The sequence below is a fragment of the Peromyscus californicus genome, unplaced genomic scaffold (genome assembly GCF_007827085.1).
Source record: "Peromyscus californicus insignis strain IS unplaced genomic scaffold, ASM782708v3 Scaffold_19__1_contigs__length_69161282, whole genome shotgun sequence".
Classification (NCBI taxonomy): domain Eukaryota; kingdom Metazoa; phylum Chordata; class Mammalia; order Rodentia; family Cricetidae; genus Peromyscus; species Peromyscus californicus.
This window is the reverse complement of record NW_026294491.1, coordinates 24977706-24991407: the sequence shown is the minus strand read 5'-3', so window position 1 is coordinate 24991407 and position 13702 is coordinate 24977706. Positions and strand designations below refer to the sequence as shown.

At 46.2% G+C, this 13702-nt stretch overlaps 1 protein-coding gene across 1 annotated transcript in view; it reads left to right on the top strand.

Moving 5' to 3' along the window:
- Positions 1-12628: 12628 nt before the first annotated feature.
- Positions 12629-13702, top strand: part of Ppa1 (inorganic pyrophosphatase 1) — a 31368-nt gene continuing 30294 nt past the window's right edge. The window contains exon 1 of the mRNA XM_052744887.1: positions 12629-12830. Coding sequence (XP_052600847.1) covers positions 12767-12830 — 64 coding nt within the window. The 5' untranslated portion in view covers positions 12629-12766. The remainder of the gene's footprint in view (positions 12831-13702) is intronic.

Here is a 13702-nt window from a genome sequence, read left to right as displayed (position 1 = left end):
TTCCCAGAAGCCTCTCTCCCAACTCCCTTTATATCGCTTTGAGTCACATAACCACAACCAAACCAGACATTAGCAAGAGGAACAGGGACATCGTGATTAAACTAGACTAATCAGGACTGTCCCCTGGGGTTGGCACCGACTTCCCAGAAGCACAAGGATGTGTGTGCGGGGGCAGGTGGATGCAGGCAGGGCTGAAGACCAACAGTCCTGTTGGAAGGAGAGGGGAACGGTGAATGGGTGTTGGATAGGGCTACTGGGATGAACCCAGAGGAACCCCCAGGTCCGCTGCATGAGCAGGTACAGCCTTGCCAGGATTTAAAGGAGAGATGGTGAGTGCACTCTTAGACTTATTAACAATGAGATGCTCATGAGCCCCCCAACAGGGAAGCCAGCTGTGTACAGGGGTGACTGTCCCCTTCTAGAAACCGCTGCAGCTTCCAACTCGCACATCCCCTGGTTTAGCTCCTTCCCTCTCAAGCACTCCTCCGATCCCTCCGTGGACACCGCTTCTCATGGCCTTCCAGAATTCAGGGGCTCGTCAGGACTCCGTCCCCTGCCCTCTGCCCTGCTCATTCTGTGCTGGTCCTCTAGGTCAGTGGTTCCCAACCTGTGGGCAGTGACCCCTTTGGGGGTAAAATGCCCCTTTCACAGCGGTCACCTAAGACCATCAGGAAACACAGATATTTATATTGCGATTCATAACAGTAGCAAAATTACAGTTATGAAGTAGCAACGGAAAGGGCTTTGTGGCTGGGGGTCAGCACCACATGAGGGACTGTATTAAAGAGTCGTGGCATTAGGAAGGGTGAGAACCTCTGGTCTAGGTGGCCTTACCTTCTTCAGCTCCCACTACCAAGGCAATGGCTCCAGCCTTTCTCTTCTGAGTTCCAGACCCATTTCTAACTGTCCAGCTTGGGACTTTGGCCGTCCACACGCTTTGCTCGCTATAAAACCCTGGCCGTAGTCACTGGTAATCCTGGATAATTTTCCGTTTTATACTAATGGACTATATATAAAAAGGCAACTTGAAGTTGCCTTGTCTGGCTCTATTGCTGTCTGGAGCGTGCTGTGTCTCTTGTATGCTCCCCTGTATTTATGGGAGTACGTGTGTACGTGAGCATGTATGTATGAGAGGTGGGGAGAGCTACCCATGTAGAATGGCTTTCTTGGACCCAGTGTGGTGCCTGTGACTTTTTAAATCTCCTTAGTTGGAAGGCAGAGAGGCAGGCGGACCTCTAAGAGTTTTAGGCCGGCCTAGTCTACATGGTAAATGTCAGGCCAACTCTGTCTCAAACAACAACAAACATAGCTTTCTCAAGGGCCTGCCAAAAGTCTCCACGGTTGTGTTGTTTCCCGGCATTCACACTTGTGCCTGTGACAGCAGTGTGCGTTCGTCAGTGTCCTGCAGTATCTCCTGCACGTGAATATACTTCTCTGCTCCTTTGACATTGAATCTGATTGTGTGAATGGAAAGTGGGCAGTTGTCAATATGGCGGGAAGCATTAAGAGTCACTGTGTACCTGCTTGTGGAGGCGCACGCCTTTAATCCCAGCACTATGGAGGCAGAGGCAGGTGGAGCTCTATGAATTTGGGGCCAACTAAGGCTACAAAGTGAGACTCTGTATACATATACATACATATATACAAAAATATTACAATATATATACAATATATACAATCTATACACTATATATTGTATATATTACACTATAATATACATATATGTGTATGACATATGCACTTGTATATGTTTTATATATGTATATGTATATATTCGTATACATAATATATTCAATTACATATTGTAAAATATACAATTATATGTTATAATACATGTGTATAATATATATAATGTATTATATATTACAATATACACAATATAATATATGCAAATATATTTTGTAATTTGTATATATTTTGTATATGTAATATATTTTGTATATAATATGTCTTTTGTGTATATAATATATATTTAGTGCATATAATATATGCACAATGTAATAATTATACTTATATGTACTCTGAGAGAAAGATGAGCACTTTGGTTTCTGCAACAGTCAAGAGTATGGTGAGTTTAGTGGGAGGAAAACTGTCTGTTACAAGAACAGCGTATCTCTTATAACATATCCTTAAAAACAGACTAATATGGGCTGTGGACGTAGCTTGGTTGCTGAAGAGTTTGTCTAACATGCACAAAGCCCTCCATGCTGCAAACCAAAACACAAATGGGAGTGGTGGTGCACATCTGTGATCTTGTTCCTTGAGAGCGGTGGTGCACATCTGTGACCTCATCACTTGAGAGCGGTGGTGCACATCTGTGACCTCATCGCTTGAGAGTGGTGGTGCACATCTGTGATCTCATCCCTTGAGAGCGGTGGTGCACATCTGTGATCTCGTCCCTTGAGAGTGGTAGTGCACATCTGTGATCTCGTCCCTTGAGAGCGGTGGTGCACATCTGTGATCTCATTGCTTAAAAGCGGTGGTGCACATCTGTGATCTCATCGCTTGAGAGCGGTGGTGCACATCTGTGATCTCATCGCTTGAGAGCGGTGGTGCACATCTGTGATCTCGTCCCTTGAGAGCGGTGGTGCACATCTGTGATCTCGTCCCTTGAGAGCGGTGGTGCACATCTGTGATCTCGTCCCTTGAGAAATGGAGTGGGAGGAGCAGAATTTCAAAGTCCTTCTCTGACACGTAATGAATTCACAGCCAGCCTGGGTTCCAGGAGATCTTGGTTCCAGAAAACTTTAAATTAATTTTTTTAAAGGGACAAAATAAAATAGACTGATTGAGTAACAGTATCAGGAACAAAACATTGCGTCATTCGTTTTGGGACCTGCTGGTGAGTCCTTCAGTCACTTGGAAATCCGATTCATCACCACGTTGCGTTCAAATGAAGGCAAGGCTATTTTACTACTACGTCTTAGCTGCTTTTAGATCTGCATGTGACAAGAATTATTTATTTATTTTTGACACAGTATCTCTTTATATAGCCCTGGCTGGCCTAGGACTCACAGAGATCTGCCTGCCTCTCCCTCCTGAGTGCTGGGATTAGAGTCATGGGCCACCATACTGGACAGGATTCTTTCTATAAGCAAGAAATGAGCTTGAAAAAGAACTGGGGATGGGAAGAGAGAGAATCCCGGGGTCTGTGGTCAAGAGATTGAACTGTTGCTTGTCTATGACAAAGAAAGACTGGAAATTGAGAAATGCATTGAGTAAGGAAACTGAGTAAGCAGCATGAATGACTAGGTAAAAGTTAGTCTTGGGACAGACCCATGGAGAAAATAATTTAGGAAATTTAGATCTTTCCTTAGTAATTATGTCTGGAGAGAACGGAATTACAGATACGATGGCTGGCAAGTGGGGCTGCCTGGAACCACGGAGGCTATCTATCCACGGTCTCAAGAGTGTTGCACAATTGACAGGCACTGGCCTGGGTGAAAGGGCACCATGGCTGTTGAAAAACAAGCTTTGTGTTCTCAAGTCTGTGGGCAGGAAAAAGGCTAACAACAACTCAGCTCCCAAGGATTTTCCAGAGACAGTCAGGGTGCATGGTTGAAATAAAAAGACCCTTCAGGATGGGAAAGCCAAGAGCCTTGAAAAAAAATGATACCAGGGGGCAGCTGAGGGGAGACAGATTGATCGATGCTTCCTACACCCCACACAACTACAAGCCCCAGATTCAGGGGTGGTTGGGTGCCACCTCCTCCTTCAGTATATGAAGGTCAGTGTATTCTGAGTGTTGTTTGTTTGTTTATGAGACTAGGTCTTATGTAGCTCAGGCTGGCCTCAGCTCAGGAAGTAGCAGAGGATAACCTTGAACTTCTGATCCCCCTGCTTCTACTTCCTAAGTGCTGGGAGGTGCTGGCCTATAGGCATGCACTACCAAGTCTGGCACTCAATCTTTGTTCAAAAACTGCACATTAGGACTAGATAGAGTACAGAGCACTTGCTGGTTCCTACGTTCATAAGTTTCAGGGTTAGAGAAACATATTTGCATATGGTGCTCGTAGCCAGAGCTGTTGCAAATTCACTCTCGGGGGTAAGGGGGAGATGAATATATGTGGTTAAGAATTTAATGATAGAAAATACTACTGTACCCAGTATCTGCTTCTTTCTTTGCATACATGCTTGCCTATGTGTAGTACCCCTTTAAGAACCAAATTTCCACACACACTGACATCAGACAACATCACAGGGCTTTGTTGATAACATAGAAGCAGAAACGACATAATATGTACATATATAAAAATGTTTACATATAAATGGTATATGTTAGAGAGATTGCATACACACACACACACACACACACACACACACACACACACACACCATTTTCTTATTTTTTTAAACATTTTTAATGATTTCTTTATTCTTCTTTTGTGCGCATTGGTGTTTGGCCTGCATGTATGTCTGTGTGAGGGTGTCAGATCTTGGAGTTACAGACAGTTGTGCATTGCTGTTGTGACTGGGAATTGAGCCCAGGTCCTCTGGAAGAGCAACCAGTGCTCTCAACCTCTAAGCCACCTCTCCAGTGCAACCTCCCACCCCTTATTATTGTTTTGACCCTCCTACCTCAGCCTCCCCAGGGCTGGGATTACAATCTTGCTATATATACATATATATATATATAATCTTGTATACACGTATATGTACATGTGTATTAGCAAAAGCTTGAGACAGTTGTGCTGAGGTTTTAGGCTCTCATTATTCATCATGGTATCTTCCAGGCTTATGCATGCTGTACCATGTGTCAGGATTTCGCTTTTGTCTGGGCCATCAGTCTGTTTTAGTCGAGATACTTTCGATTTTACGAAACAGAAATCCTCAAATGAACTCAAGTTTTACCATTAAAACTGCAAGGAATTTATTATGTAATGGAATGAGCCATTCAGAGGCCAAGCAGAGCCAGGGCTGGTTAAGTCAGCAGCTCCAAGACATCATCGTGAGACTTGGGTTGGTGTCCCATCATTGTTGTTGATCTCTTCGTATTGGCTTGGCTCCCAGGCTGACGTCTCATGGGACTCTGCAGCGTTAGCCACTTGTACTCATCAGTTTTTGCTGGATTATGCTATGACAATAACCCCCAGATCTCTGTGGCTAGAAACAAGCATTTAGAAGTATATATGCCTTTTAAGATAAGGAAAGATGTTAGCAATCTCCCATTCATTCCAGTAAACAGAACTGTGCAATATTTACAAGTTACTGTGGTTGTTAGGGTCAGAGCCAGGGTTCTGAATTTAAGAGACAAAGTAATACTTAGTAAAAGACAAAGGAGCCAGGCGTGGTGGAGCACACCTTTAATCCCAGTACTCTGGAGGCAGAGGCAGATGGACCTCTGAATTCCAGGCTAGCCTGGTGTACATAGCAAGTTCTAGGCCAGCCAGGGCTACATGATGAGACCCTGTGTCACCTGTCCCCTACCCCTCTAACCCCGCTCCCCCCCCCAAAAAAAAAAGAAAGAATGAATGAATGAAGAAAAAGGAGATTTATTCAATGTTACCACACTGGAGAGAGGAAGAGGACTCTGCCCCTCCCCCAGTCCATCTTCTGGATCCTGACATCACTCGGGTTTAAGTAGAAGGCAAGAAGCATGTACAGCTAAACAGTCCTGGTCAAAGTGTAGTCCTGCCCATCATCAGTAGCTCTGCTCCGACCAAGGCACTCTGACAAGTTCCCAGAACCGTACGACACCTGTTTCCCAGGGACAAGATCCCCCGGCTGTACCAGGCTTCAGGCTCTTCTTCTCTCAGCATGCCACCCTGGGGGAATTCCAGATTTGGAGGGCCATCATTTTAAAGTCTGATAAGCAACAGGCAGGACACAAATGTCTCTTTAGACTATCTCCATTCCTCCTGGGACAGTTGCATGGCTTGAAAAGAAGAATCCGCTGGCAACTATGACTCACTTAGCTCATTTTCAACTCCTTCCTTGAAGGTGGAGGAGAGGCTGGGTGCCCTGAAGCCAACCTGCACAGGGAACAGTCCTCAGTGTGATCTAGTAGGAAAGGGGAGATAAGGCTTCCGGCACCCTCCGTTTCCACCAACCATCCAAGCTCTAAGCTCCTTACAGAATTTCTTCTTTTTTGGATTGAAAGGGTGTCACACTATAGCCCAGGCTGGCCTCAAACTCACTCTGTAGCCCAGGTTCTGCCTATGCCTCCTGAATTCAGGGACAGAATTTCTTTTTAAAGCAATTCAGAGTCAGGCCTGGTAGAGCAGGCTTGTTATCACAGCTGTTCCGGAGCCAGGGGCCAGATGATGGAAAGGTCAAGGCCTGCCTTAGCTACAAAATGAGTGGAAGGTTTGAAGGGCTCTAGTGGGCCTGAACATGGCAAACATGGTTCTGGCTTCTTGCCCTCCTCCATCCCCTCTTCCTTGCTAAACTGTTAGATTACATTCTAGCCACTAAGAACTGTTCGTTTTTAAGCCACTTCCTTCACCTGAGGAAGGCAGGTCCAGCTATCAAAGCATTGAAGTCCGGCAATCAAAAGTCTCCTTTTGGCTGTCCTAATTAGCATACCAAATCAAAACAAACCAACTCATCCTAACACAGGGGTTCCCTTTTCCCTTCATAAACCACCATTTGCCTATAGGCCACATCTGTCTCCTCTCTATCCAGAGGCAGTCTTTTGTCCCTCTAGGACAAATATCCCTTGTTCCTTTTCCTTTCTCCCCTGTCCTCTGTCTCTGCTCTTTGTCTCTTATTCCCTGCCCTTTGTCCCTCTGGGGCACATAAATCTCTTTTGCATAAACGGAAGTTTCTATCCCGCCAGCAACTCCCAAACATCTGGCAGCTGCTTCCCTAATTACCACACAGAGGCTTATATTAATTATAAATGCTTGGCCAGGCCAGTAGCTCAGGCTTATTATTAACTAGCTCTTACACTTAAATTAACTCATAATTCTTATCTATGTTTAGCCACGTGGCTCGGTAATTTTTCTCAGTATGACATTCTCATCTTGCCTTCTCTGAGTCTGGCCAGCAAGTCTCTGACTCCACCTTCCCTCTTCCCACCATCCTTAGTTTGGTTGCCCCACCTACACTTCCTGCCTGGTTACTGGCCAATCAGCATTTCATTAAACCAATTCAAGTGACAAATCTTTACAGTGTACAAGAGAATTATTCCACAGCATTTCCCCCTTTTTGTCCAATTAAAAAGGAAGGTTCTAACTTTAACATAGTAAGATTATATACAACAAAAAGTTATCAAATAAGAATTACAGTTACAACATTTAGTCTGTTTACATTTGACAAAATCAGAGGAAACATTTAATTATCCATCCTATCTTGGTGAGTCCAAAGTTCTATATCAAATTAACCTTTTATCATAATTAAAGAAAATTAAAACTATTTAGTCTTCAACTCCAAAGACCTCAAAAGGGTGAAATAGTACCTAATGACAGGGACATCAGACTGTCTGGACAGTCACCCAAGGTTTCGCTGCAATTTGGGGGCATCCACCTTTGGCTTACAAGCCTAGAATATCTGACAGACCTTTTTCAGAAGCAGGAAAATTTGAAGAACTGTCCTACCCTGTCTTGGCAAAATTCGGCAGTCACTTTTCCTCGTGCCCTGCTTGTGCAGAATGGACAGCCTGCTTACTGCCAGCAGTCGAGGCAAGGGCAGTCTCTTGCCCCAATAGGCCAGTTTTGCCAAAGAAAACAAACTCCATATGTAGTGTCTTCGGTGCCCATCATCTTCTCTGGAATAGATTGATGCTGCCAGGAGCAGACATGTCTCACATCAAAAGAATTCTAAGTTGTTAAATCCTTTTTTTTTTTTTTTTTGAGGCAGGGTTTCTCTCTGTAATTTTGGTACCTGTCCTGGATCTTGGTCTGTAGACCAGGCTGGCCTCGAACTCACAGAGATCGGCCTGGCTCTGCCTCCTGAGTGCTGGGATTAAAGGCGTGTACCACTGCCACCTGGCTTACTTTCTCAGGTTTTATGTGGAAATTCTTGCCAAACATTTGGGCACCATATGTAAATGGAAGTTTCTGTCCTCCCAAAAACTCCCAAATACCTAGCAGCTGCTTCCCAAATTACCACACAGGGGCTTATATTAATTACAAATGCTTGGCTGGTAGCTCAGACTTATTACTAACTAGTTCTTACACTTAAATTAACTCATAATTCTTATCTATGTTTAGCCACATGGCTTGGTACCTTTTCTCAATACAACATTCTCATCTAGCTTCCTCTGCATCTGGCTGGTGAATCTCTGACTCCACCTTCCCTCTTCCTATCATCCTTAGTTTGGTTGCCCCACCTATAATTCCTGCCTGGCTACTGGCCAATCAGTGTTTTTTATTAAAGCAATTCGAGTGACAAATCTTTACAGTGTACAAGAGGATTATCCCACAGCACCTTTGTGCTGAGAACTTGGTCTTGGTGTCCTCTGCAATACCGGTTCTTTCAAGGTCAGTCTGGGTAACTTAGTAAGACCCTATCTCAAGATAAAAAGTAAGAAGATACTGGGTCCTGGAATTGCGCAAATAACAGAGAGCAGACTGCCGAAGTCTATGAACCAGAAGCAACTTTACCAAAAAACACCATGGGAAATAAAAAAAACCAAAAACTTCTAACTAGTTAGGACCACAGAGTTATTCAGCTCTGTGACCCCAATGAGGGGCTATAAGCATCTTTTTATAGCCAAAGGTGATACACAGGGCAGAGAGTGCATGCTGGGATTTACGGCCTCTTGGGAATGCATTCCTAGGGTGAGGGTCTACAGCTCCTATGGAGTGCACTCTTGGTGTCATGATTTACAACCCCTGATTACAGGGTGTTAGTTCAAGATGTTTATGTAGTCTGGATCTGTTCTGCTTCCCCAGTATGTAGGGCAAAGGGTCAGGCAGCTTGTTTTAAGGCCATTATGAGGCTATAGGCATACAATTTTTCATATTCTTGGGCTCTTCAAAAAGGGTTGGGGATAAAACTTGGTGGTAAAACTCTTGTCTAGCATGAATGAAGCCCTAGATTCTGTTACCAGAACTACAAAAACAAATAAAAACTAAATAACCCCAATTTGGATCAGGTAATTTTCCCCACTAAAAACCTCTCATAGATGATGACTACTCTTCTTCTTGCCTATGTGAGTGTGCCTGTGCCTGTGTGTGTGTTTGTGTGTGTGTGTGTTTGTGTGTCTGTGTATGTGTGCCTGTGTGAATGTGCCTATGTATATCTGTGTGCATGTGTACCTGTGTGCATGTGTCTGTGTGTATGACTGTGTGTCTCTGTGTACACGTGTTCTTCTCTGTGTGTGTGTGCCTGTGTGTTTGTCTGTGTGTGTCTGTGTATATGCCTATGTGTATCTGTGTGTGCTTGTGTGTGTGTGTTTGTGTGTGTGTGTTTGGAGGTCAGAGTTTGATGTCAGGTGTTTTCCTCAATTACTTTTCCATCCTTATTTTTTGAGATACAGTCTCTTGACAAACCCAGACATCACTGATTTCTCTAGATGGGTTGGCTACCAAGCCTCAGGCATCCTCTAGTCTTTGCCTCCCAGCACTTAGATTACTGGTACATGCCCCACACCTGACTTTTTATTATAGGTGCTGGGGATCCGAACTCAGGTCCTCTTGCTTGTGTGCTAAGAACTGCACTGACTGATACACCTCTCTACCTCCTGCTTTTTTCTTTTGACAAGGTCTGGTATACCCCAGGCTGTCTTCCTGCTTCAAACCTGCTATAAAACAAGAATGACCTTGAATTCCTTATCCTTCTGTCTCCATCTCCTGAGTGCTAAGATTATAGGCATATGCTTCCAAGCCTGGTTTTATGTGGTCCTGGGGACTGAACCCCAGGCTTTATTGTATTCTAGGCAAGCACTCTACCAATTGAGCTCTATCTCCAACCTAATTTTATAAATTAAAAGAAAAATCATTATTTTTATCTTATAGGTATGGATGTTTTGTCTGCATGTATGTCTGTGCTTGTGTGCGTGAGGCCCATTGAGGCCTTAAGAGGGTATCAAATCCCTTGAAATTATAGCGACAGATGGTTGTGAGCCAGCATGGGGGTGCTGGTAATTGAACCTGTATCCTCTGGAAGAACCTGTGCTCTTATCTACTGAGCCATCTCCCCGGCCCCCAGCCTAGCTTTGTAAAGAAGTATATTTATTTTCCAGTAGAAGGCAGAGGTAGGCAGATCTCTGAGTTCCGGGCTAGCTTGACCTACAGAGCAAGTTTTAGGATAGCCAGAGAGACACAGGGAAACCTTGTCTGGAAAAAGAAAAAAAAAAAAATGTGTATGAGTGATTGACCTGCATATACATATGTATACTCACTGCATGGGTCCTGGTAACCCCAGAGGCCATAACACGGCACTAGATTCCCTGGAACTAGAGGTACAGAAGGTTGTAAGCTTCCTGTGAATGTTGGGAACTGAACCCCGGGTCCTCTGCAAGAGCACAGAAAGAATGCTTTAACTGCTGAGACATCTTGCACCCCTCCAGCTCAGTGTTTTCAGACAGGGTCTTACTGGAGAGTCTAGGCTGGTGTTGAACTTGTCATCCTCCTGTCTCAGTCCCCCAAGGGCTGAGATTACCTGAGCATGCCATCAAGCCTGGCTGAAGAAGGTCCTTAAGGCCTGTGGGGCTCATTAAACTTGCTGGCTAGGGAAAGTTACAATGCACAGGGCTGGGCGTTTTACTATACTGAGTACTGATTGGCTCTCTGAGTATCTTTAATGGATCAGAGACAAGAGAGTTAAGTCCAGAGGTCAGGGAGACTAAATTACCTCACCTGGCTCTGAGGGAAAGTGCATGTAGGCTATTATTATTATTGTGTCATTTCTGTCCATTCAGTCAGAGATGAAATTCAGCGTTTTTCCAAGAAAACTGATTTCATCTGCTCAAAGACAAAAAAAAAAAAAAAAAAAAAAAAGACAGAGGGACTCAATTCAAGGTGCAGCCCTTAACATATTCCCAGACCGGGTCCTGCTTATTATTATTATGTGCAGAGATTCCTGTCTTTGTGCCTACACTGTATTACCGACTAGGCCATCACTCTCCTATATATGTTTGTTTCTGCCTACAAGTGCTGAAACAGTGTGGTGTTGTGTTCAAAAGTAAGTGAGTCCCAGCCCTCTGAAAATTAATGGGTGTCAGCAGGGTGAGCAATCGGGTGGAGGGGCAGGGAGGGACACAAACGAATGAGAAATTTATATTTATCTTTTTTTTTTTTTTTTGAGACAAGGTCTCATGTAGTCCAAACTGACCAAGGATGACCTTGAGCTCATGATCCTCCCTGCCTCTACTTCCCAAGTGCTGGGGCTACGTGTATACACAACCATGCCAAATTAATTTTACTAGGTTTTTACTTAATACTTGGTTTATACATTACATTTTATATAACAGACATTGTTTTGAAAATAGTTTAAAGGAAACTGCCTTTAAAATACTTAGCTAAGCTGGGCGGTGGTGGCACATACCTTTAATCGCAGTACTCCAGAGTCAGAAGCAGGTGGATTTCTGTGAGTTCAAGGCCAGCCGGGTCTACAGAATGAGTTCCAAGACATCCAGGACTACAGAGAGAAACCCGTCTCAAAAACCAAAACCAAAACCAACCAAACAAAAAACCCAACAACAACAAAAACCCCAAACCAAACAAACAACCATAATTAAACAATATTTTAAAAAGAAATTTTGCCTATCATTTCTTAAAGTAAAATTAGCTATTTTTTTAAAATGTGGATAATTTCCTGGGCTATAATTAGATTTGTCTTACTTTGAGACAGTCTCATAGTAAAGCATGGGGTGGCCTGGAACTCACTATGTAGCTCAGGCTGGTCTTGAAGTTGTGGCAATCCTCCTGCCTCAGCATCTTGAGTTCTGGGGTTAAAGATGTGAGCCACCATACCAGGCTTATAATTATCTATCTATCCATCCATCCATCCATCCATCCACATATTTTTAACCTTAAGAGGACTGGGACATTTAGTGATTTTCATAGCCTCACACTTTGAGGGATGGTGTCTGGCCTGAGGTGGTGCAACAGAAGTAGGAAAACAAGATCCAATAATCTCCTCCTGAGAGAAACGTCCTCCAGGGGTTCCGAGTGCACTCCCGGGCCTTCCCAGCGCCTCAAGCTCAAGTCCCAGTGGATGTGGGGAGAGAAAAATCTGCAGCCGCTGGGGAGGGCAGGAATAATCGGCTTCGGACTGGCCCAGGCAGAACCTACCAGAAGAGAAACTGAGTCAGGGAGATTCGTAAGAGCAAATTTGCCCCGTGTCAACGGCTGTTAAAAGGGAAGAGCGGGCACTTCGCTGGCAGCTCTAAGACGTGCCAGCAAGTCACAGCCTCCAGTTTTCAGAGCCGGGTCAGCCAAACCCTCAGCTTTAATGAAGACTGCGTGGGAAGCAGGTGGCTTATCAAGGCCTCCGGAGACAAGGAACTCCTCTGCAGGGTGTGAGCGGAGTCAAAGGTGAGCGCCCCGTGTGCGTCCCGAGGGGTAATCGGTGCTCTAACCGGCTGACAGCTTCCAGAGGGCAGCCGGCGCCGGCCACGTGGCCCAGGCTGCGAGCCAGGGGCGGTCCTGGGGGGGCGGGGCGTGCGGAGGGGCGCCGGGCCGAGTGCGCCTGCGCAAGTGGGCGGGGCGGGGGCAGGGTGCAAGCCGAGCCCAGCGTATTAAAGGCCCGGCGCGGCGACCCGCGGGTAGGCTCTCTGTGCGCAGGCGCAGGCTCTCTCCTCTCCTCCGGCTGCCCGGGTGTCGGAGCTGCGTGGTTGTGTGGCTGTGTGCAGCGGTGGCGGCGCGTCTCGGACACCATGAATGGCTTCAGCAGCGAGGAGCGCGCCGCGCCCTTCACCCTCGAGTACCGCGTCTTCCTAAGTGAGTGGCGGCGGCGGCGGCGCGCGGCCCGGCCGCTCATTCATTCCCGACCCCTCGGAGCAAGCGGGCGGGCGGGCGGGCGGGGCGCGTCCCCTCCCCTCCCCTCCGGCGAGCGGGCGGTGGGGGGCCAGCGAGGGCCGCCATCCCAGTGCCCACCGCGATCGCTCCCTCCAACACATCCGAACTGGGGCCACGTGGGAAGGGAAACCACTGAGTCACCCTAAGAAGGTGCCCGGAGGTGACAACAGTCACCGTAAGAGGATTTGTCCTCAGAGCATCGCGGGGCGGGAGGGCGGCGATTTCCTCAAGACCTTAATTCGATCGCGAGCGGGATCGACCCCTCCCCGGTGTTGTAGAGATGGGAAACTGAGGCCCGGCTCGGCCCTCGAGGAGCAGCGCTCCTGGCTGGTGCGCCGTGAACCATCTCGAAGCAGTGATGGCTGGGAGTGCTCCCAAGGAAACTGAAAGCTTTGCCTCCCCAGGCAGACTGGTGACGTTACATCTGAGAAGCAGGAGGGGGAACAGCCAGGTTCTTAGCCCCGGTGCAGGGACCCGAGTCCCGACGTAGTAGTTATCCCCTGCCCCGCACTCAGAAAGGTGGAGCACTCTGCCTTCCAGGTCGTCCACCTTCTGCCTTGTTGGTCCTGGAAGCTACCTATCTGGGGTTTCTCTTTAGCCCAGCCCCCAGCTTCTCGGTACACATTTATGGTGCTAACGAAGGCCTTCCATTTTGTAACCTCTTTATGGTTTATTCGGAAGGGAAGGACAGGGGTATCGAGGTCTGAGTGAATGAAGGACAGGGCAGTAAAGACTCCTGGAAAGAATGTTCAAGTGCCTAGCAAATCGAAGTCTGGTTTGGAGCGAAAGGGACA